Source organism: Sander lucioperca, chromosome 19 (genome assembly GCF_008315115.2).
Source record: "Sander lucioperca isolate FBNREF2018 chromosome 19, SLUC_FBN_1.2, whole genome shotgun sequence".
NCBI lineage: Eukaryota > Metazoa > Chordata > Actinopteri > Perciformes > Percidae > Sander > Sander lucioperca.
In genome coordinates, this window is record NC_050191.1 from 15,009,384 (window position 1) to 15,027,971 (window position 18,588).

The window sequence follows — 18,588 nt, forward strand, 5'->3', positions numbered from 1 at the left end:
AATTGGCCTCCATTCAGTTCATGAATTGGAATTTGAATTGAATTGACTCCTCCCCACAGGAAGTTGAATTTGAATTGGAATTGGAATGACAGGAAGTGGAATTAAATTCATTGCAATTCGAAGAAATTCCACACAGTCACATAACAGAAAGAATGTGTTGAATCTCACATACATTCAGTGTTAGGAAGGTGACTTTGGAAATGTAATTGCTTACTGTTATAATTTACTCATTATAAATGTGGTTTGGATTACTTTATTTGGATTACTTTATCAATGCAAATCAATTTCCTTTTAATTTGATTAGTAACTAATTGAATTACACATTTTACCTCAGTAATACAACTAAATACAATTACAGTAATTTTGCAATTGAATAACATAATTTCATTACATGTAACTAGTCACTCCTCAACCCATACATTGTGTTCCAAAATATAGATAATGACCAAATTCCTGAAATAAATTACCCCCTCAATGTTGTTTAATTAGTTGTGTTAAATCCACAATTGACAAGAAGTGTTTTCTTGATTTACAATAAGTAATAAGTAAAAAGTGTGCTTGCATGCTTTTAAACACATATGATATCCAGTGTTGCGGGTGACTCCTTATGAAGTAATGCCATAATATAATCACCTGTGGCTGTAACACATTAATGTTACTGTTGTGTTGTGAGTTGAAGGTGTGTTTCAACCCTTTATGAGCTATATGCCAGGCTCTTGCTGTGTTGAGCTACAGTAATGTAATGAGTAGAGTAATGAGTTACTATACATAGAGAATAACAAGTAAGGTAATGTATTATGTTTTTTTTTTTTTTTTTATCAAAGTGAATAATGTATAATGAATATCAGTAGCATAATACCATCAAGAGATGGTTTTCAAAATAAAAGACTGTCAGTCTGTTAACTTACTTGTAGTTGTGGATGCATTTTGAAATGTGAAGTAGCCTTGATGGAGCCACAGACTGGAGCACTGCTGTGCTTGCATATGGCTCTGTGGTTTCCAGGTGTTTGTGTTGGAATTGGTTCTTCAAAATGAACTAGTACAGATGACCTTTTAGGCCTGCTATTATGTTCCATGTCGCTGTTATTACAGGTGTCAAATCTATAAACATTTGTAATCTGAAGTTGTAAGGGACTTCTGAAACTTAAAAAGTCCAGTATTGACCATCAAATTGTGTAGAAAAGAAGCTTTCAAACAAATGTCCACCTCAAATTGTTTGGTATTGGTATGGTACCATTGAAAAATACTTGGTTAAAGTAAAGCATTCTGGGAAATGGAAATGTTCTATCATGTTCCACAAAATTACAATTACAATAAATCAAACTTTATTATTTGTTCTGTGACTAGAGCTTTTAACATTCATTGCTGGGGGAAAACATTTCCTGTTAATGTAATCTGTACAAGTAGTTCAAACTAATATAATTTATAGAATGTATAATGCAATCCTATCTGACATATATTGTAAAGCTTCATTGTTAAACACTTCACTTAAATTATGTATATGGTTTTCTTTGAATTTTTATTTTTATTTTATTGAATTTTATTGAACCCAGATTCAATTTTGTACCTATGCCAAGATACCACAATGTTAATTCTAACCATACCCTATAATGATGTTATCTGTAATCTTATTGTGTTGTTGTGCATGTTTCGACATTTTTTTCACAGGTTGCTTGGCCCGGCACAGGTGCAACCACAACCCGGACAGAGACATCGTCTCTCAACGCTGTCATTTATTTGGTTAATACATTTCTGACCATCAAAGCTGAAACTGTCATTACCTGGCAAATAGCTCACTGAGATCAGCAGCACTTGCCATCAGACACAAAGGTTGCCAGTTCAAGCCCCCAGAGTTACAAGGAGACCATCTTATATCTAATCAGCCATTGTGCTTAGGAAACCTTCCCTGTGTGTTTTACATGGCACTGGCATCAACACACCTGTCTGAAATCGGATTCAGATTAACACAGTCCAGTTCCAGTTTAGGAAAGCCATGTTATTGACTTAACTTTACTTTACTTTGACATGCTGCACAATGAACTGTTTCAACATGACAACACATGACATACTCTTCTTCAACATGATGCACTGTTTAACCATACTCTATCATGACTTTTTTGTTAATGATTCAAATCGTTAATCTGAATCAGGTGTGTCAATGCAGACACACATTTAAAATATGCAGGGCAGTTGTCCACAGCACAGTGCCTGATTAGATAGATGTATGATCATCTTGCAACGCCAGGAGCTCGAACTCAGAACACAAACCAATGAGCTGATCATATCAGACAGGTGTGTTAATGCTAATAAACATCTAAAATATGCAGGAAAGGTGTCCACAGTACAATGCCTGATGAGGTAGATGGTCACCTTGTATCCCTGGGGGCTTACAACCTTTGGGTCTGAAGGGAAGTGCTGATCTCACTGAGCTATTGGCCAGAGGAAAAAGCAGCGAATGGAGAAGAGGAAGAGGAGAAAAATGGCAGATACATGAGCGTTCTGTCAGCAGAAGTGCCAAACATTCCTGATGAGTGGTATTACCTTTCGTCATACTCTATCATGACTTAATACATAATACACTATGACATTTTTAAATACATTTCGAATAAATATATTATGACTTTTTTATGATTTTTTTTCCGACATACTATACTATGACGTTTTTATAACTTTTTTTAATTTTTAGTTTGCTCTGCTGCCCCAGAATGGCCAAACTACAGTAATGCAGCTTTCATACAGACCAACAAGGTTTTTGCAAAAACATCCACAAAACACAACAATGATATGCATATTTCTTTATTTCATAAAGAGAAATGGTGTCTAGACAAAAGAGTCATTTATTTAACACTAGCAATTGAAATGAATGAAAATGGGGTTTGCACAATACTGTATTTACAATGGTTATTAAGTCATTTTAATTAATTAGGGTCATGTAGCATTTAAAAATGATAAAGGTAAGAACTCTTAGTAGAGAATAAGCAAATAACAGCTATTTCCAATTGACAATATTAACACAAAACAGTCATCTAGAAAAATGAAAGAAAAAAACAACAACTTGAACTACAAGCTTAAGAGCTATTACATTAAAAAGGATGCACCAAAATCTACTAATACAATAATCCATATAATCTGTGTAAAAAGCATGTAGAAAAAACACCTGATGCAGTTTGCTGATACAGTCGTTGACCAGTTATGAGAGGTATGAAGGATTTCACAGGTAGATAAGTGTGAGAAAGTCCGCACTGGTGACTCAGGGATGGGGGCCCAGGCCCCTGCATACACTCACTTCACTTGAATGTGAACTATGGCCTCTGCAAGTTCTAAGGCAAATATCGGAGGTGCACTTGTATCCATGTAATGCTGACCCATCCCAAAAGCTGGATTAAAGACAAGGTGTCTCTTTAAACAACACAAAGAACCAGTACAATTGAACCGAGTGATTTTTACATGGCAAAATCTGATCAAACATGACATGACATCCATTTGTAAACATTTTCCATTTTTATATTTTACTCAATGATCTCAGCCTGCGCATTCCACCAGGATACCAAATTTCTTTTTTCAATAAAGTTGAGCGATCTGTGAGAAAGGCATGTTTTTGTTCATATTTTTTCATAGAACAACCTTTGGAGTTGAAAAGCCAGTGTTTGTTTCAGAGAAGCAGCAACAAAAATGTTTAACTGAACAAGACAAATACACAGCAAAAAGGTACGAGCAATCAGTTACAGCAACAGCAATCTGCTCTAATGGCCAAAACCCCAAAAGTAACCTGGAGGATTCCTCGTATCTAAATTCATTTTAGGTGCTCATGCTTATTATTACTGTTCCATCACTTACTAATCAATATTTTATATGAACACTGTGTAATGTTCATCTTTTAGCCTCGTTTAGCTCATTATTTTGGTTTCCAACCAGCAATCTCTGTTCTCGTCAATCTCTTTTCCAGCAGCAGGCAGCTTTGTGTGCTAGCTGCTGATGACACAGATACAAAGTCAGAGACTAGCTGGTGAACATAGTGGAACCAAATCAACGATGTTGCTCTGTGTCTGCTCCATGCGCTAACATTTTAAGCCATTAAAGCGTTTTCAAGTGATAATATATCAATGTTTTGTTTAATTACTGTTCTGCAGCTCTAAGTAATATTAACTAATCATTTTTAAGGGACGTTTGGTTTGACGCTCAAACAAAGCAAGTCAAAAAAATCTGCTTCGTCATGATATAGAGAGCAGGTTCAAATGCTTGGCACCCGGAGACACTAAAGGGTCAGTTCACCCAAATGTCAAAAGCAATATGTTTTCACTTCCCTCTAGTGGTATCTAGCCACGCATATAGTTTGGGTTTTATTCACCAAAGTTTTGAGATTGTCTAAAAACAGAATACTGTTCACAGCAATGTGATTATCCGAGTAACAGGACACAACCTCTGCGAATTAATGTTGCATTTCTTTAGTGATGTTAGCACCACAAAGGAAATCCTCCACTGTCTAGAGTGGAGGCAGAAATCTCAACAGACAGATATCCCAAAACCTGGACCAATAAAACCCAAACTATCCGCATGACTAGATCCCACAAGACATAAGTGAGAATTTTATCTCTTATATATATTTTTGAACTTGAACTGACCCCTTAAACAGTGGAAATGTTGTAGATGCTGACATGAACTCATCTCCCCGTTGCAGCTGAGGTTGCCTGTAACTCTACTCTGACCATCAGAGAGTCCTCTGTTACTGTTGTTACTCTATCACCTCTTCATCTTCTTTACAGGAATCTAAGTTTGTTAAGTTGAATTATCGATAGGTATGAAAACTGCTATGCAAAAACAAGAATGTGATCATTGTAGGATTATTAGGATATCTGAGGAGACACCCAGGGGCCTTTGTCACAATAGTTTTAACACAAACTTCACAAATGTATTTTCTCCAAACATAAAGTCAGAGTTGGGCTCTCCAATGCAACAAACAAAAAGTACATAAACAGAAAATGAGTTGCATAACATTTGCAGAAAAGAAGCTTTTGTAATGCAGATGGTTCCACTATTTTTCTGGCTTGGACCTGGTAGAATCTCCACATGGGTAAATACTGCTCTGCTGCAGGAAATATGCAGGAAAGAATGAAAAGAGCAACAGGATAAAGGGCCGAACAAACACGAAAAACCACACCAGTCGATGAAGAACCACTACTGCTGCGCACTCAGGCTGTGCCACAACGTGCTGTGTGTGTGTGTCGTATGAATATATACTGTATATATGTGTGTGTGTGTGTGTGTGTGTGTGCATGTATGGGTCTATGTACCAGTCTTTTAAAAGTTTAAAGACAGGTTTATAAAATACACTTACTCTGTCTCATATTTTAAACTACATCTAAAATGTACATCAGTTAAAGTCAGGGGGAGAACATTTCACCAAACTTTAAAGCCCCAATACCAGACTTATTTGGCCAAAAATAGATGTTTTAAGAATTAAAATGTAGTCATTTTAAAAGAGTTATAAAACACTGTTAACAAAATGACCCATATGTGAGGTTCACTGTCACTGTATTCTACGATAAAGGAGGATTCACTACAGCACAGAGTTGAACCCTTTGTGATTTGAACAAAGTAAATGGTCTTCATTAAAGGCAACACGGTTAAGTTGCTGGTCTACATTTGTTGGAAATACATTATTACAAATGTAATGTGTGATTCTGAATTGTGTTTTTTAAATTTCACTCAGCTGAACCTCCCTCAAATATGGCTGTAAACATTTTGTCAGACTACCTTTAAAGTATGATGTCATCAAAAGGGGTGGAGCTTTGTAACAGCAGTTACATTATCAAACCAGGAGAGGGTGTCCAACTCAAGTTTTAACCCCCAAAATAGCATTTCTTTAACATTTAATTCCCCATATATGTATGAAAGCCTTTTTATTTATTTTTTAATACAGAAGGGTTTTCTTTTGTATAGCATGTACTGTAGTGAAAATGAGTTTGTCTTAGAGTGCTATCTGCACTAAGCTGCCTACCGGAGACATTAGCTTCAGCTCTTTATTAAGCTAACAGGGATCGCCATCTTGGATTGGGGCTTTAAAGAATCAACAAATAGCTTCACATTTCAATTAAACTCAACCTTTGTGCTAGAGCTCGACCCTGCTTGGACTTAAAGCCTGCCTCTAGTGAGCGTTGAGATAATTCAGCTTGTCTTGCCTGTTCAAACATACAAAAATATCATTTTAAAATCAGACTGCTCCAGAGAGAACGCTACGAGGTAAACAGAAGCTAGACAAACTAACTAGGCCTACAGCTGTAGACAGCATGCATGCACATCACAAAGGAGGATGTTCAAACAATTAGGGCAAACGGGTTACTATCTTTATATGATTGTTACTCAATTATTTGGACAACACAAACACTGCTTTCACGTTAAATGAACTCTGAATTAGCTTATTCAATTCTTAAAAGAAATACAAACATAAGGTGTGAACACTCTCAAACAGTGGCTTCTTTTATGTGGAGGTTTCAGATACACTTTCTTCATGGAGATATTTGTAATTGTATATTTGTATAATCATATCAATAAGATTGTTTCCTCTTGAAGTACCAATTTAAGTGCTCCAGTCTGAGACGTTTTAGGGGTCTGAAGCAAGGACAAAGACCCTTATTGAAGTGCTAAATGGCTCTGAGCGCTTGGGGCTGGGAACAAAGTGCCTGATTTAAGTCAATATTCTTTTCTTTTTCTCAATAGGTGTTCATTTCTTTCAGGATCAATTTGAAAAACAAATCAAAGTATCTGTCACTTATATGTCGGCTGTGCTTTTTGCTATCTCTGAACAGCAATACTGAAGAAACCCAAAGCATGTCTGCCAGAGTGGACACAAATATCATCTTCAAATACTGATACAAAATAACATTTCCTCCAAAAAAACACAAGGCAGAACTCTTTTTTCACATTTATAGAGGAGAGGAGCTGGCCTGAGCCTCGCGTTAAAACGCATCTTGAATGTCTAACTTTTATACATGCATGGGGCTCAATATTTTACACGTGTGTTGACGCATGTGTCTGTATGTACTGTATGTGTGTGTCACATGTGTATCGAGCTGATTTCCTGAGTTTAAGAACACTCACCATGATGGGGCGCATTCGTTAGGCAGGACAGGAAACAGCAAAGCAAAGATTTTCCCTTAGCAAAAAGGTGCTTGATATAACCCCGTGAAAAAGAAACATCTAAGCCTCTACCTGTACAAAATCACTGTTACAGTCATCATGCTCTGTACTATATACATTTCTGCCAAACAAGCACTTGAAAGTCACCTTTACAACATCCAAATACAATGGTATTGCTGATGAGTGGGAAATAAAAATAGCCATTTAACCGCCTGCAAAAACCTTTCTTTCCTTTCAGTTCAGTGCTGAGGAAGGCAAAGGAGGAATGTTTTTCGGTTACAGCCTGTATAAAGTTCTCCTGTACAGAAATACAAATGCCAGACGCTTGAAGACATTTTTGCATATGAACATGTTACAGTCTAACTGCATCATAACTTCCTTGTGTACAGAAGCTGTATTCTCATTTTTCATGAATTAGGTTGAACATTCAGAGGATTTCGTTTCCTGAGTTTGAATTGCTGTGACGAAAAGGGCCACTTCCATTTAGCGAGAGGAGAACCACAGACAGACAGAGAGACAGAGAGTGAGACAGAAAGAGGTAGAGAAGATTGATAGAGACAGAGTGGGAAGAAGACAAGAGCAAATGTGAGAAGGAAAGGCAGGAACAGAGAGACAGAGAGCTGCTGTTTAGGTCCGATGAGGTTCAACTTGGAGTCGTGATGTGTGACACATGAAGAACAGAGTCTCCAGTCAGAGGTTGCTGTCGGGGTGAGAATAGCACCATCGAAGTGTTTGGTGAGAAGCTCCCACTCTGTCATGGTAAGAGGAGAATACCTGGAGAACAGTATTGCTGCTGTTAAGACAACTTTAGTGTCAACCGATCAAAAAAAACTAAACAAAAAAACAGCACAAAAAGACATAAATACAAACAAAGCTTGTTTTTCAGTGAACACTGGCGGAGGTTGAACGTCTCAGACACCCCGAGAGAGGGTTTGTCAGAAGAGTAACATTAAATAATAATAACAAAAAAAACAAAAAACAACAAGACTACTGAGTACAGTCCTTCCTCGGCTGCTCGTCAGTCGTACATTTGTCAGTCATTTCCTGGCAGAAATCCACCGTTACCGTCTGGTTGGATTTCTCCAGCCCTGACTTTGTGTACAAGCTGGTGTCTTGGCCATCCATATCTCTGTCTGCCCCGTTCCTGACGGCCGAGTCGGGCTCGCTCTCCGAGGGGCCGGGGGAGCCGTGGAAGCTGGGCTCGGGCGTGGCCGATCCGGAGTGCGCGGTGAGGTCGATGCTGGTGGTGTTGTTAATTGTGGCAGGGCTGGGGGGGGGCCTGGTTTCGTGGCCAGCGGTGATGCTGGCAGTGGAGTTGGCGGGCCGCTGCACGGGGCAGTAGTGGTGTAGAGACTGGACCTGCTCGGGGCTCAGCTGGACGTCCCGGCACACCTCCTGGGACAGGCAGGAGAAGTTCTCCCACAGCTCCCCCATACACGCCTTCAGCTGGTTCCTCTCCGTCAGCAGCTTCTCCTTCTCACACACCTGCACGCGCACGCACACACACACACACACACACACACACACACACACACACACACACACACCAAACAAAGACTGTATTTATCCCCCATCACTTTGCATTGGGAAGGGATCTTTTAAAGGCCAGTATAAACGGGGGAATAAATACAGCAGGAAAACTGTTCCAATGTTCATTCGGGCACCTGACTGTTGTTCAAGACAGAAAAAAAGATCAATTCATACTTTAATGTCTCTTTCGTATACTGTGCTGACATCTCATGTTATTATGAAAAAGTCAGCTGTATCATCAGTTATCAGGTTGGTAATGATTGTCCTCCTGTTGCATCATAAAAATCTTTCTCCCTGCATACAGCTGGAGCTGGCCAGTCCGTGAGTGTTTTTTTTATTGTTATTTCTGAAGGCTGACACAACAAATCAAACACTTTATGTTTCAAACCCATCACAGCTTCCTGCAGATTTAACCCGAGCTTCACCACCCCCCACACTGCTCTGTTCACCTAGCATTGCCACCAGAGGGCACTGTGACGCGTGGCGGGGCTGAGAGAACAGAGCAGCAGTATTGCTCAGGTGGTGGAGCTAACTATTATTCCTGGTGAGAGGGTGTTTGATGGTAGATCCTAAATCGGATCTGCTGGAATGGTGGACATAGTGAGGTTTAGGCATTGGGAGTGGGGATTGGTTAGGGTTACTGTCAGAATACCAGGGAAGAAAACCAGTAGGAGGCAGAATAAGGCAGAATAAGTCGGGCCACGAGGCCCATCCTGTGACTTCAACAGGTCTAGCAGATCCAATCTAGCATCTAGCATGCGTGTTTGATGGAGATAGGAGAGTCTCACAGACAGGTGACAGCTGGGGACAGTGTTGGTGGAAACAGCAGACTCACCAGTTTTCTGATCTCACACTCCAGGTTCATGATGCAGTCGAGCTTCCTCTTGCGGCAGCGCTGCGCTGCGATGCGGTTCTTACTCCGCCGCCTCACGTCATGGATAAACTCCAGCTGCTCCGAGGTCAGTTTGTGCATTTTCACCAACATTTGGAAGTCGTTCCGTGGAAGATTTGTGATTTGATCTACAGGGAAAGGCAGCTTCACCTAGGGCAGGAGGAAAAGAAAACATTATGAAACAAATACATTTTCTTTTATATTTTATTGAACATTAATTAAGGTGGACAGAAACTGCCCAAAATGTACAAAATACTAAGTTCTTTTTTGTATGGAGTCTCAAGTGTGCCACTGGAATAATTATAGACTTTTTGGGTTTAATCCATTCATTTAACATTTTAATTTATAAACACAATTGATCAATTAAATGAAGGATGCATTGTTGAACTCGAAGAAAAGAAAATGATTACATTTACCAACTTGTAAATGATAAAGCGGAATACAGATTAATTGTGAGATGGAATCTGACACATGAGGACACAAAAAGGGAAAAAGTCAAATTAGTAAAAGCCTTCGTAAAACCAATTTTGCCATTTTAATATGTAAAGGTGTTTTCAGTTATTTTGGCTGGTTAGACCTGTGTTCAGGTTGAAAGAGTAAATAAGAATGATAGGGATGAATGTTGGAGACAGAGTGAAGAAGAGTCAATCAAACAGCCACACAGACCTGAGGGAGGGGCTCATATCATATATTATATTACACTTAAATAAGTGATAATGACAAGGTTTTATCTATTCTTTTATTTTTTACTTTGGGTTTATAAAATCACAATTTAAAGAGCAACCTAACACCCCATCTGTCATTGTGCCGCCTTCAGTAGCTGCCACCCGGTCATGTTTTGGGACTGTTGTGGAGGTTGCATTATAAATATGCACAGAAATTACACATGGTGGGTTTTCAAGAGATGACTATGTTATTTTTTAAGACCCAATGTCTTTAAATCTGCCTTAAAATACACAGGATTTAGTATTTCTGCAGAGATACAACTGGATGTTATGGACACTTCACTAACCTATTTAGCAGCATAATGTGTCTGGACAGAATTACTGGATTTTCTGTTTTTCAAAGAATGTTGCCTGTTGTCATCAACACTACAGATTGAGACCACAATCATTTTATAGTATAATAAAGTGACTGTACATATAATTTACTAAGTCAAAAGAGTGGATTTAGTATGAAGTCTTAGACTTGCTTTATTAGTTTATTAATTGATCATAATCAAACACTTTGGAAGTCTAGGTTTAATTCTCCATACTTTGGAGCTGCAGTCCCTTTAACATGATTAATATCTTAATTTCAAAACACACAACAACAAAACATCACTAACTTGTCTGATTGGCTCAATGAACATCCCCTGTGTGATTTAATGAGGAAGATTAATGATGGATTATGGCTAAATCTACCAGGTACACAGAGGAGAATCTATAAAATAAGGTGAGTCGATGCATCATGCCTACTAACTGTAGGGCAGTTACTACACTTGACCAGTAGGTGACAGAAGAGCGCTGTGTCCCAGCCTCCCAGAGCAGGACTCAGTGAGCCTTCAGCGCTCTCCGCCTCACATTTAACATGTAGCACATTCTCAAGCAGAGGGGAAAAGGTGATCCAAGAAAAGAGTCCCTCTCCATCTGTCCCTTAGTGCCTGGAAAGGAGCCAGTATGACAGATTGAGGGGGGCAGTAACTTGTCAACCTAATCCAAATCAGTGTCAGGTGATTTCTGGGGGCATGAATATCTACACCGTCTTCACAGGCTGCAGAACAAAAGAATTAGTGGAATAAATGCAGCAGTGATTTGGCGGTGCAGACCAAAATAGAAAGAAAGCTGTGTGGCATTTCTTCACTGATATGACACCATATCAAGGCTGTATGTGTTTATTCTCTTGTTCTCAGTTTGGAGAGCCTCTTTCCCTCAGGTGATGGCAAACCTTACGATAAGCTCATCATAGGCAGATCCACCCCAGCGGTATCTGTGTGCACCAGGGATCTGTAGCTGTAGGCGGCGAGGGAAGCAGTGGAGGCATAACAAAGAGCCAGAGGAAGACAGCCAGCTCTCCTTCTCCCCTCACTTTCCTTTCCTTTCCTGTGGCTGCCTCTCAGGAGTGCAGGAAGTCAAACAATGGAGGAAGAGAGGAGAAAGAGGAGCACTCCCACTGTACCTTGCTCAGAGGACTACAGCACAGCTGCAGCAGAGGTGGCTCAGCTCTGTTTCCCAGCATTGCCTGGTCTGTGGCCTCCCCTCCTCTAGGGGACAAAGCAACATGCCTACTCATGACAGAATCAAAATGACTCCTCAATGAAGAGCACATCTACATGTCAATCTATCCTGGAGAGAGAAAATGGCTTGAGTTTCCTCATTAGAAGTGCAGCCCTCTGCGCCGCCAGGAGCCCTCTTTCTCATCTCAGCGTGACATCTGCATGCAGACACATGAATAAATAATGAGCCTGCTTTCAAGGCCACACTCGCCTCTCGCTCCTTTTCCAGGGCATGACAACTCCAGCCTCAAATAGGAGCAGGAAAGCTATCAAACATCAGTACGAGCTGCCAGCTTCATCTAAAGCAGAGAGGGAGATGACTCTGTTTGTGATTAGATCGCTTGTACCATCATGCACTGCGCTTACAGAGGTGGGAGCTTTCCTCCGACAGGGTCTGATGGAATCTTTGGCCAAACCAGGCTAGAAAAACAAGGGGAAGGCGACGCTGCGACCTTGTGATGGTTTCTTTCTCCCCCTCATCTACCAGTCACCAGTACGCAGGGGACGGCTAAATATAGTACGCTTCAACACTGGTCATAAATTCACACCACACTGTTCTGGATTCACATATCTTTCTCTCTTCATTCCTCATCCGTATCCTCAGTCTCTGTCTTTCTCTGGGTCATTAGGCTGCAGATGGGGGGGAGGGGAACCAGCGCTGTGCTGGACCTCAGCCCTGACACCAAGCACTATTAAAAATGGATAGGAAGGACAGGTAAGAAAAATCAGTCAAACGGGTAAGATGATCATTTTCACCTGCTGAAGGATGTTTTCATTCAATTCCTGTTCTATGGATCCAATCTGTCTGATCTTCTGACTGCTGGTGTCTTTTGTAAAATATTAATGTCGTAGGAGGCATGAACTGTAAAAATACTACCAAATACAAAAAACACACACAAACAAACAACACACAACAACAAAGTACAATTGATCTTTTAAAGGAGCAGTGTTTTGGAGGCTGGGCAGCTGGCAGCCTGAGCCGGACTGGTGGGGGGGGGGCAGCACAGCAGTGCTTCCAACACTCTGACTCACTCTGACAGACTTTAAAAACTGAAGTTATTTCCTAAAATGATTGCTGCTTGACACCTCTGCTCCAGGTCAGATCCTAATGAAGATAATGTGGAGAGGTTCAGTAGGAACTGTTCTGTCCCGGGGGTTAGAGTAATAATCTGCAACATTTCCAGATACATAAAAGACTGTTTTGCTGCTTTCTTGCTGAATGATATAGTCATGAATAATATCAATCTGTACTAGGTTCATAAAAAGCTTTACTTATGTAAGAAGCATTCAGTGTCATGCAGAGATTGTCATGGCTGATGCTTGTTACTTTACTGGCAGAAGCAACTGCAGTTTGTTTGGTATATACGCAAGAAGAAATGTGTAGTTAATTAGAAAAACATGTCAAACTTCATCAACAGAAAATTACGGCAAAAAAAAAACACAACACCAAACCTGCACTACTGGACACACTGTTTGAATGCCAAGTTATTTCTGGGAATTTGAGTGCAAAAACACCACAGCACTAGCCGCAGTGCTGCAAAGACGTAGCCAAAATCAACACAACAAGAATCTTGCAGGTTACCACTGTAAGGTGGATGCTAAATGTCTCAGTTCTTCCAGGATGGAAGGCCATGCAGAGGACTCGTTTCTGTGCCCCAGCTGGCCCTGAGGGCCCACGTACTGTAACTCAGCTGCAGGAGCATCCTGATCACACTACACACACTATCCTCTTCTCTGCAGACACGACAAATAAGAGCGCAAAAATATCTCCTGTTTGGTCTCTATATTTGTCCCACTCCACTCAGCGCTCCAGAACGATGCAGCGTACGCTCCAGGGGCGATTTGGGGGGTAATGAAGAGGCACTGTATCGCATTACCTTGATACTACAGTTTTTGGAAATGCATCAAGCTAGATAAATATAGATTTCAAAGTAAAACGCCTGGGTAAACAGCACTCTACTTGCTCAACAATTTTCCCTCTGCGTACTCTAAGGCTAGGAAATAAGGCTTCCTGTGATTCGTACATTTTTATATTCAATGCCCTTGTTTCACTTCACAGTATTGATGCCAGATATTTGTATCACATTACATCATTTGAAAAATACTGTATTACTATTACTATACTATACTTAAGCACTATATTTAATATATTTAAGGAGATTTCATTTCCAGCTATCACTGATGGATGTTCTCATATTGCTTTAATAAATTACCCATAGTGCCCATGGGAGGAAAGGGGAACCTCACTTAAAAAAGACACTTGTGGCTAGGATTTCATCTGACATCTTATGCATATACGTTTATCACTATTGAATATGACTAAGACAAGTGAACAGATTCACAGCTGAAATTGTGAATGGCAAATGGGAGTCCGACCACAGCCACGTCATATCTGGAGTAGAGCAAAGGTTCTCTGGCTGTGTGCGAGCCTAGCACAACTGATATTAAGCTCTGTGCACTTCCTGTCACACGTTCTTTCTATTTCATGTTTTGCCTGATACAAACAAACAACAACAATGTGCTGATGTATCAGGACTACTTCCTCATTCCTCCCACTCTCTCTGAGATCAATATCTTCACGGCTGTGGCCAGACGATATGCTCGAATGAGCTCGACGCCTCCACTTCAGCCAGGAGCTGGAGCTCTGAGACACAGAGAGAGACAGAGACAGACGGAGGGACCAATGCTGCGGTGTACACATGGATGATGCATTCTCAGCTGTTTGCAAACTCTCCTAAATAAGTTACCAAAATAAAGCAAAGCTGTAGTGACAAAATGCCTGAGTGCAATGGATTAAACCAGAAAACATAATTCCCTTTAAGTTCAACTTTATTTTTTCTCAAACCCTTCGAGAAACAACAACAAACTTCGAGCTAGCAAGCTGCATGCTGAAAATGTCAATTAATAAAATATATAATAATAATAAATAAATAGGGTGTTTTCTATTGCAGGGTGCAAATGTTCCACCAAAACAAGTTCCTTCCTGAGACTATTTAGCAGAGGCACCGTTGCTGCGTCCAGAGCTTAGCGCCACCCAAGACCATTGTGATTGGTTTAAAGAAATGTAAACAACCCAGACCTTCTTTAACTTCCCTCTTTAGGAGACTCTGCTTCCTGCTGTGTGAAGCTGCTGAGAGTTCTCAGATGGGGCTCATATGAACACAACAGACCATAACCACAGAGCAGGAGCTGCCCAGAGACCTCCAGTGACTCTGGCTACCTTGAATGACTAGGCTTCGGTCGGACTGCCCTGCACTTTAACTACTTCCTTCCTCATCGGGATTCGATGGGTCCGCCGCAAAAATCCTGATATGCGGCACGCTTTGCTTAAAAATCGATTGGATATGCGGGTATTTATGCAATTTATGCGATGACATTGCTGGAACTTGCAAAAAACTGCGGGTTTTGGAATGTGAGAATTCTGGACAGAGGGGGGGGGGGGGGGGGGGGGGGGGGGGGGGGGGGGGGGGGGGGACACTTTCTCACTGTGGAGCACAAGAATGAATGTCTCATTATTTATATAGGAAACAATTCATTCACAAACGGTGCCGCCCAGCAACCCAGCAAACCCAACCCCAGGTCCCGTGAGTGATCAAATGCTTAAAATCAGAAATTTATGCTCAGTTTACGGTTCATATCTATTTTAAGGTTGTACAGAATGTTTACATGTATTCACTTCCTCAAAACACACACCATCGTTGTGTGTCTGTACTGCCCGCTCTCTCTCACTGCTGCAGATGCCTCTTCTTCAGCTGCGTCTCTGTCTTTAGCTACCGACCGCTTCCGAGCACCTCTTCTCTTCTTCTTCTTCTGTACTATCTTTTGCATTGCCACTCGCCACGCTGCCACCAGTAGCTCAGATGAGATCATGTCAGCTAGCTAGCTCCATAGACAGTAAAAGAAAGGCGGTGTCTAAAACTTCAGTCAGTTACAAGTCAGGAATTAGCGGGGAGACTCGTGAACTGGTGGGTGTTGTAGCAGGCTTCTATTGGAACGATGTGTAGCATGCTAAGCCGTTAGATTAGCGTTAGCATGATAACGAGCTATGGTTGCGGTAGCCGTGCTCGTTTCGGCTGTGACGTCACAAGCGTGCGATTTGCCCAGCTCACCCAGCGACTGAAAAGACAGGACACATTCAGAAACGTATCTCACTCTAAACAGCATGGATGGATTTTTTCAAAGTTTGTATGTGTGTGGCAGCACAGAGACACATAACATAACACCCCAATCCCAGACAAAGTGCTTTTTTTCTCCTCTGGGCCCTTTCACGGGCCCGCCATCCCTAACACCACGTATCCACCACCCACATATCCATTAACCAATAAAGGTGACTTATGTCTGTCACATTCACTTACCTTGATTTAATTAGTAACTGATTTTTTGTAATTCGTTTGATATGGTAATCCAGATACATGTAATCCTTTATACCTAACCCTTTGGGTTTATCCTATATAAAATAGTAGAATTGATGTCGGTTATATAGTTGCTGTTAAAAACTGGGAGAAAATAAAGTTTTTAGTGTTTGTTTGGCGCCGTGCGCTCAGCTCGGTCTTCCGGGGCGTTCATTGAGTTATTGGTCGGTTTTTAGGGGAGCAATCAGGCATCTACCAAAAATAATTTTAAAACTGTGGTAATATTTTATGGATATTATTATATTTTTCGTGTCATTAAATTAAATCTGACTTGGAAGAAGAGAAGACTTTCCCGCTGTAATGTAAGGTCAAACTGGTGAAATCTTATTAAAGAAAGGCTGGCGAGCTCTCCAGTTTTCTACTCTAAGATCAGTCTGGCATCGATCCGACCAAGCAGCTGTTGGTGGGTTTGAGGTGGGTTTTAGGTGTGACGCAACGAGAAGCGACTGTTCAGTCTAGAGAGTTTTTGCAAACGATTAATCAATTAGTCGTCAACGATTAAAGTAATCGCAAACTAGTGTGATAATCGATTAACGTTTGAGTTCATTGTGGTATTAAAAAAATCAGATTGCTCGATTCATGCTGTTGTGAAATGTGGAAGATCTTTAGTATCTTCTTCCTCTGGACAGTTAAACTGAAGATCTTCTAGGTTTCTGCTCGGCTCTGACAGTTAACTGAATACTTCTAGTATCTTCTCTCCTTGACAGTTAACTGAAGATCTTCTAGCTATATTCTCTCCTCTGACCGTAACGGAAGATCTTTTAGTACTTGCTCTCCTCTGGAGACCAGTTTACATGAAAACGATATTCTAGTATCTCTCCTCCTCTGACCAGTAAACTGAAGATCTTCTAGATCTTCTTCCTATGACAGTAAACTGAAAATCTTCTAGTATCTTCGCTCCTGACAGTAAGCTGAAGATCTTCTATATCTTACTCTCATCTGGGACAGTTAACTGAGGATCGTCAGTCTCTTCTCTCCTCGGGCGACAGGTTAACTGAAGATATTCTAGTATCTTCTCTCTCATGGGGAAGTTGAATGAAGATGATCTTTTAGTATCTTCTCTCCTCTGACAGTAAACTGAAGACTTCTAGTATATTCTCTACTGCTGACAGTAAAACTGAAAGATATTCTAGATCTTATCTCCCTGACAGGTACACTGAAGATATTCTAGTATCTTTCTCCTCTGGGACAGTGGTAACTGAGATCTTTGAGTTTTGGACAGAAGACATTTGAGACGTACTTCGTAGGCTTGGGAAAACTTCTGATCTAACATTTTTCACCTGTTTTGCATTTTATAGACTAATCAACTCTCACGATTAAGCGGAGGAAAGTAATAACAGATTAATCGACTATGAAAAATTCGTAGTTGAGCCCGAGTTCAGGTTCTAAACAACAGGAGGCTACACGGTAGAGCTGAGCGTAGTATCACGCATGTTTTATCAGAATTAGAAAGTATTCCTGCGTTGTGGAAAGAGAGCAAAGTAGAAAAAACGACACTGGAGTCTTTCTCGGGGGAAAAAGATGTTGTTCTTCTCCCTACTGGTTCATCAAGAGTTTGTATATCGTTGAATCTGATTTTGGTGCAGTTGGGCCCGTCTATCACAACAAGGGTGGTGATAGAAGGTATGGTTTATCACCAATCAGCTAACCAGGATTTTTCACCCTTCAATTTACCCCGAGAAGGGGGTCCAAAAGCAGGAGAGGGTTTCTGCTGCAATTACTCTCAGGTCAAATACTTAGAAAAATTTCGCTTGGCAAACACACAAAATTCCACTTGGTCTTAGGGTCCCGGGTATTACACACTGTGAGTAAAGGTCTTGCTGGAGAGTGGCAGCACCAACGTGGGTCGTCGGTTTATATTTTGGGCTCCCATGGTGATACAGGTAGAGCTTACACACGGCCTGCGTGACAAGCCCATTGCCTGCTAGAAAATTAGCAACCATACGCCTATTTTTCAGCGAGACGCGAGCGCTTCGTTGGAAGCGTTTCCAGACAAAATAGAATAGGAAAATATGTTTATATGTTCAGTTAGCCACGAATGCATATTAATAAATGGGATCTTGATGTTTGAAAGTCCTCGAGGGTTTTGACATAATGTAGATAGACAGTACTAAAAAATTTCAGGAGAAAAGGATTTTCAATGTGCACCTGTTCATACAGAAGGAATATTCTGTAACATTATTTTGCAGTCAATAATGGCCGACGTTGTAGTGCTTAATCAGAATCAGTAGCTATATATTAATGTTTAACAACTCTCTCCCCGGTTTATCGCTTCGAACCAAGGGTGTTGATCCAACTCACGTGACCTTGTCTTTATGTTGTGAAACCGGCCACGTACCAGTTTTAGAATAGTTTGGTAATGT

General features: G+C 40.7%; 1 protein-coding gene across 1 annotated transcript in view; it reads right to left on the reverse strand.

Annotated features, from left to right (window-relative positions):
* Positions 1-2,780: 2,780 nt before the first annotated feature.
* Positions 2,781-18,588, reverse strand: part of bach2b (BTB and CNC homology 1, basic leucine zipper transcription factor 2b) — a 17,171-nt gene continuing 1,363 nt past the window's right edge. Inside the window, exons 2-3 of the mRNA XM_035995699.1 lie at positions 9,503-9,709; positions 2,781-8,622 (exon numbers count right to left, since the gene is read on the reverse strand). Coding sequence (XP_035851592.1) covers positions 8,125-8,622; positions 9,503-9,652 — 648 coding nt within the window. The 5' untranslated portion in view covers positions 9,653-9,709 and the 3' untranslated portion in view covers positions 2,781-8,124. The remainder of the gene's footprint in view (positions 8,623-9,502; positions 9,710-18,588) is intronic.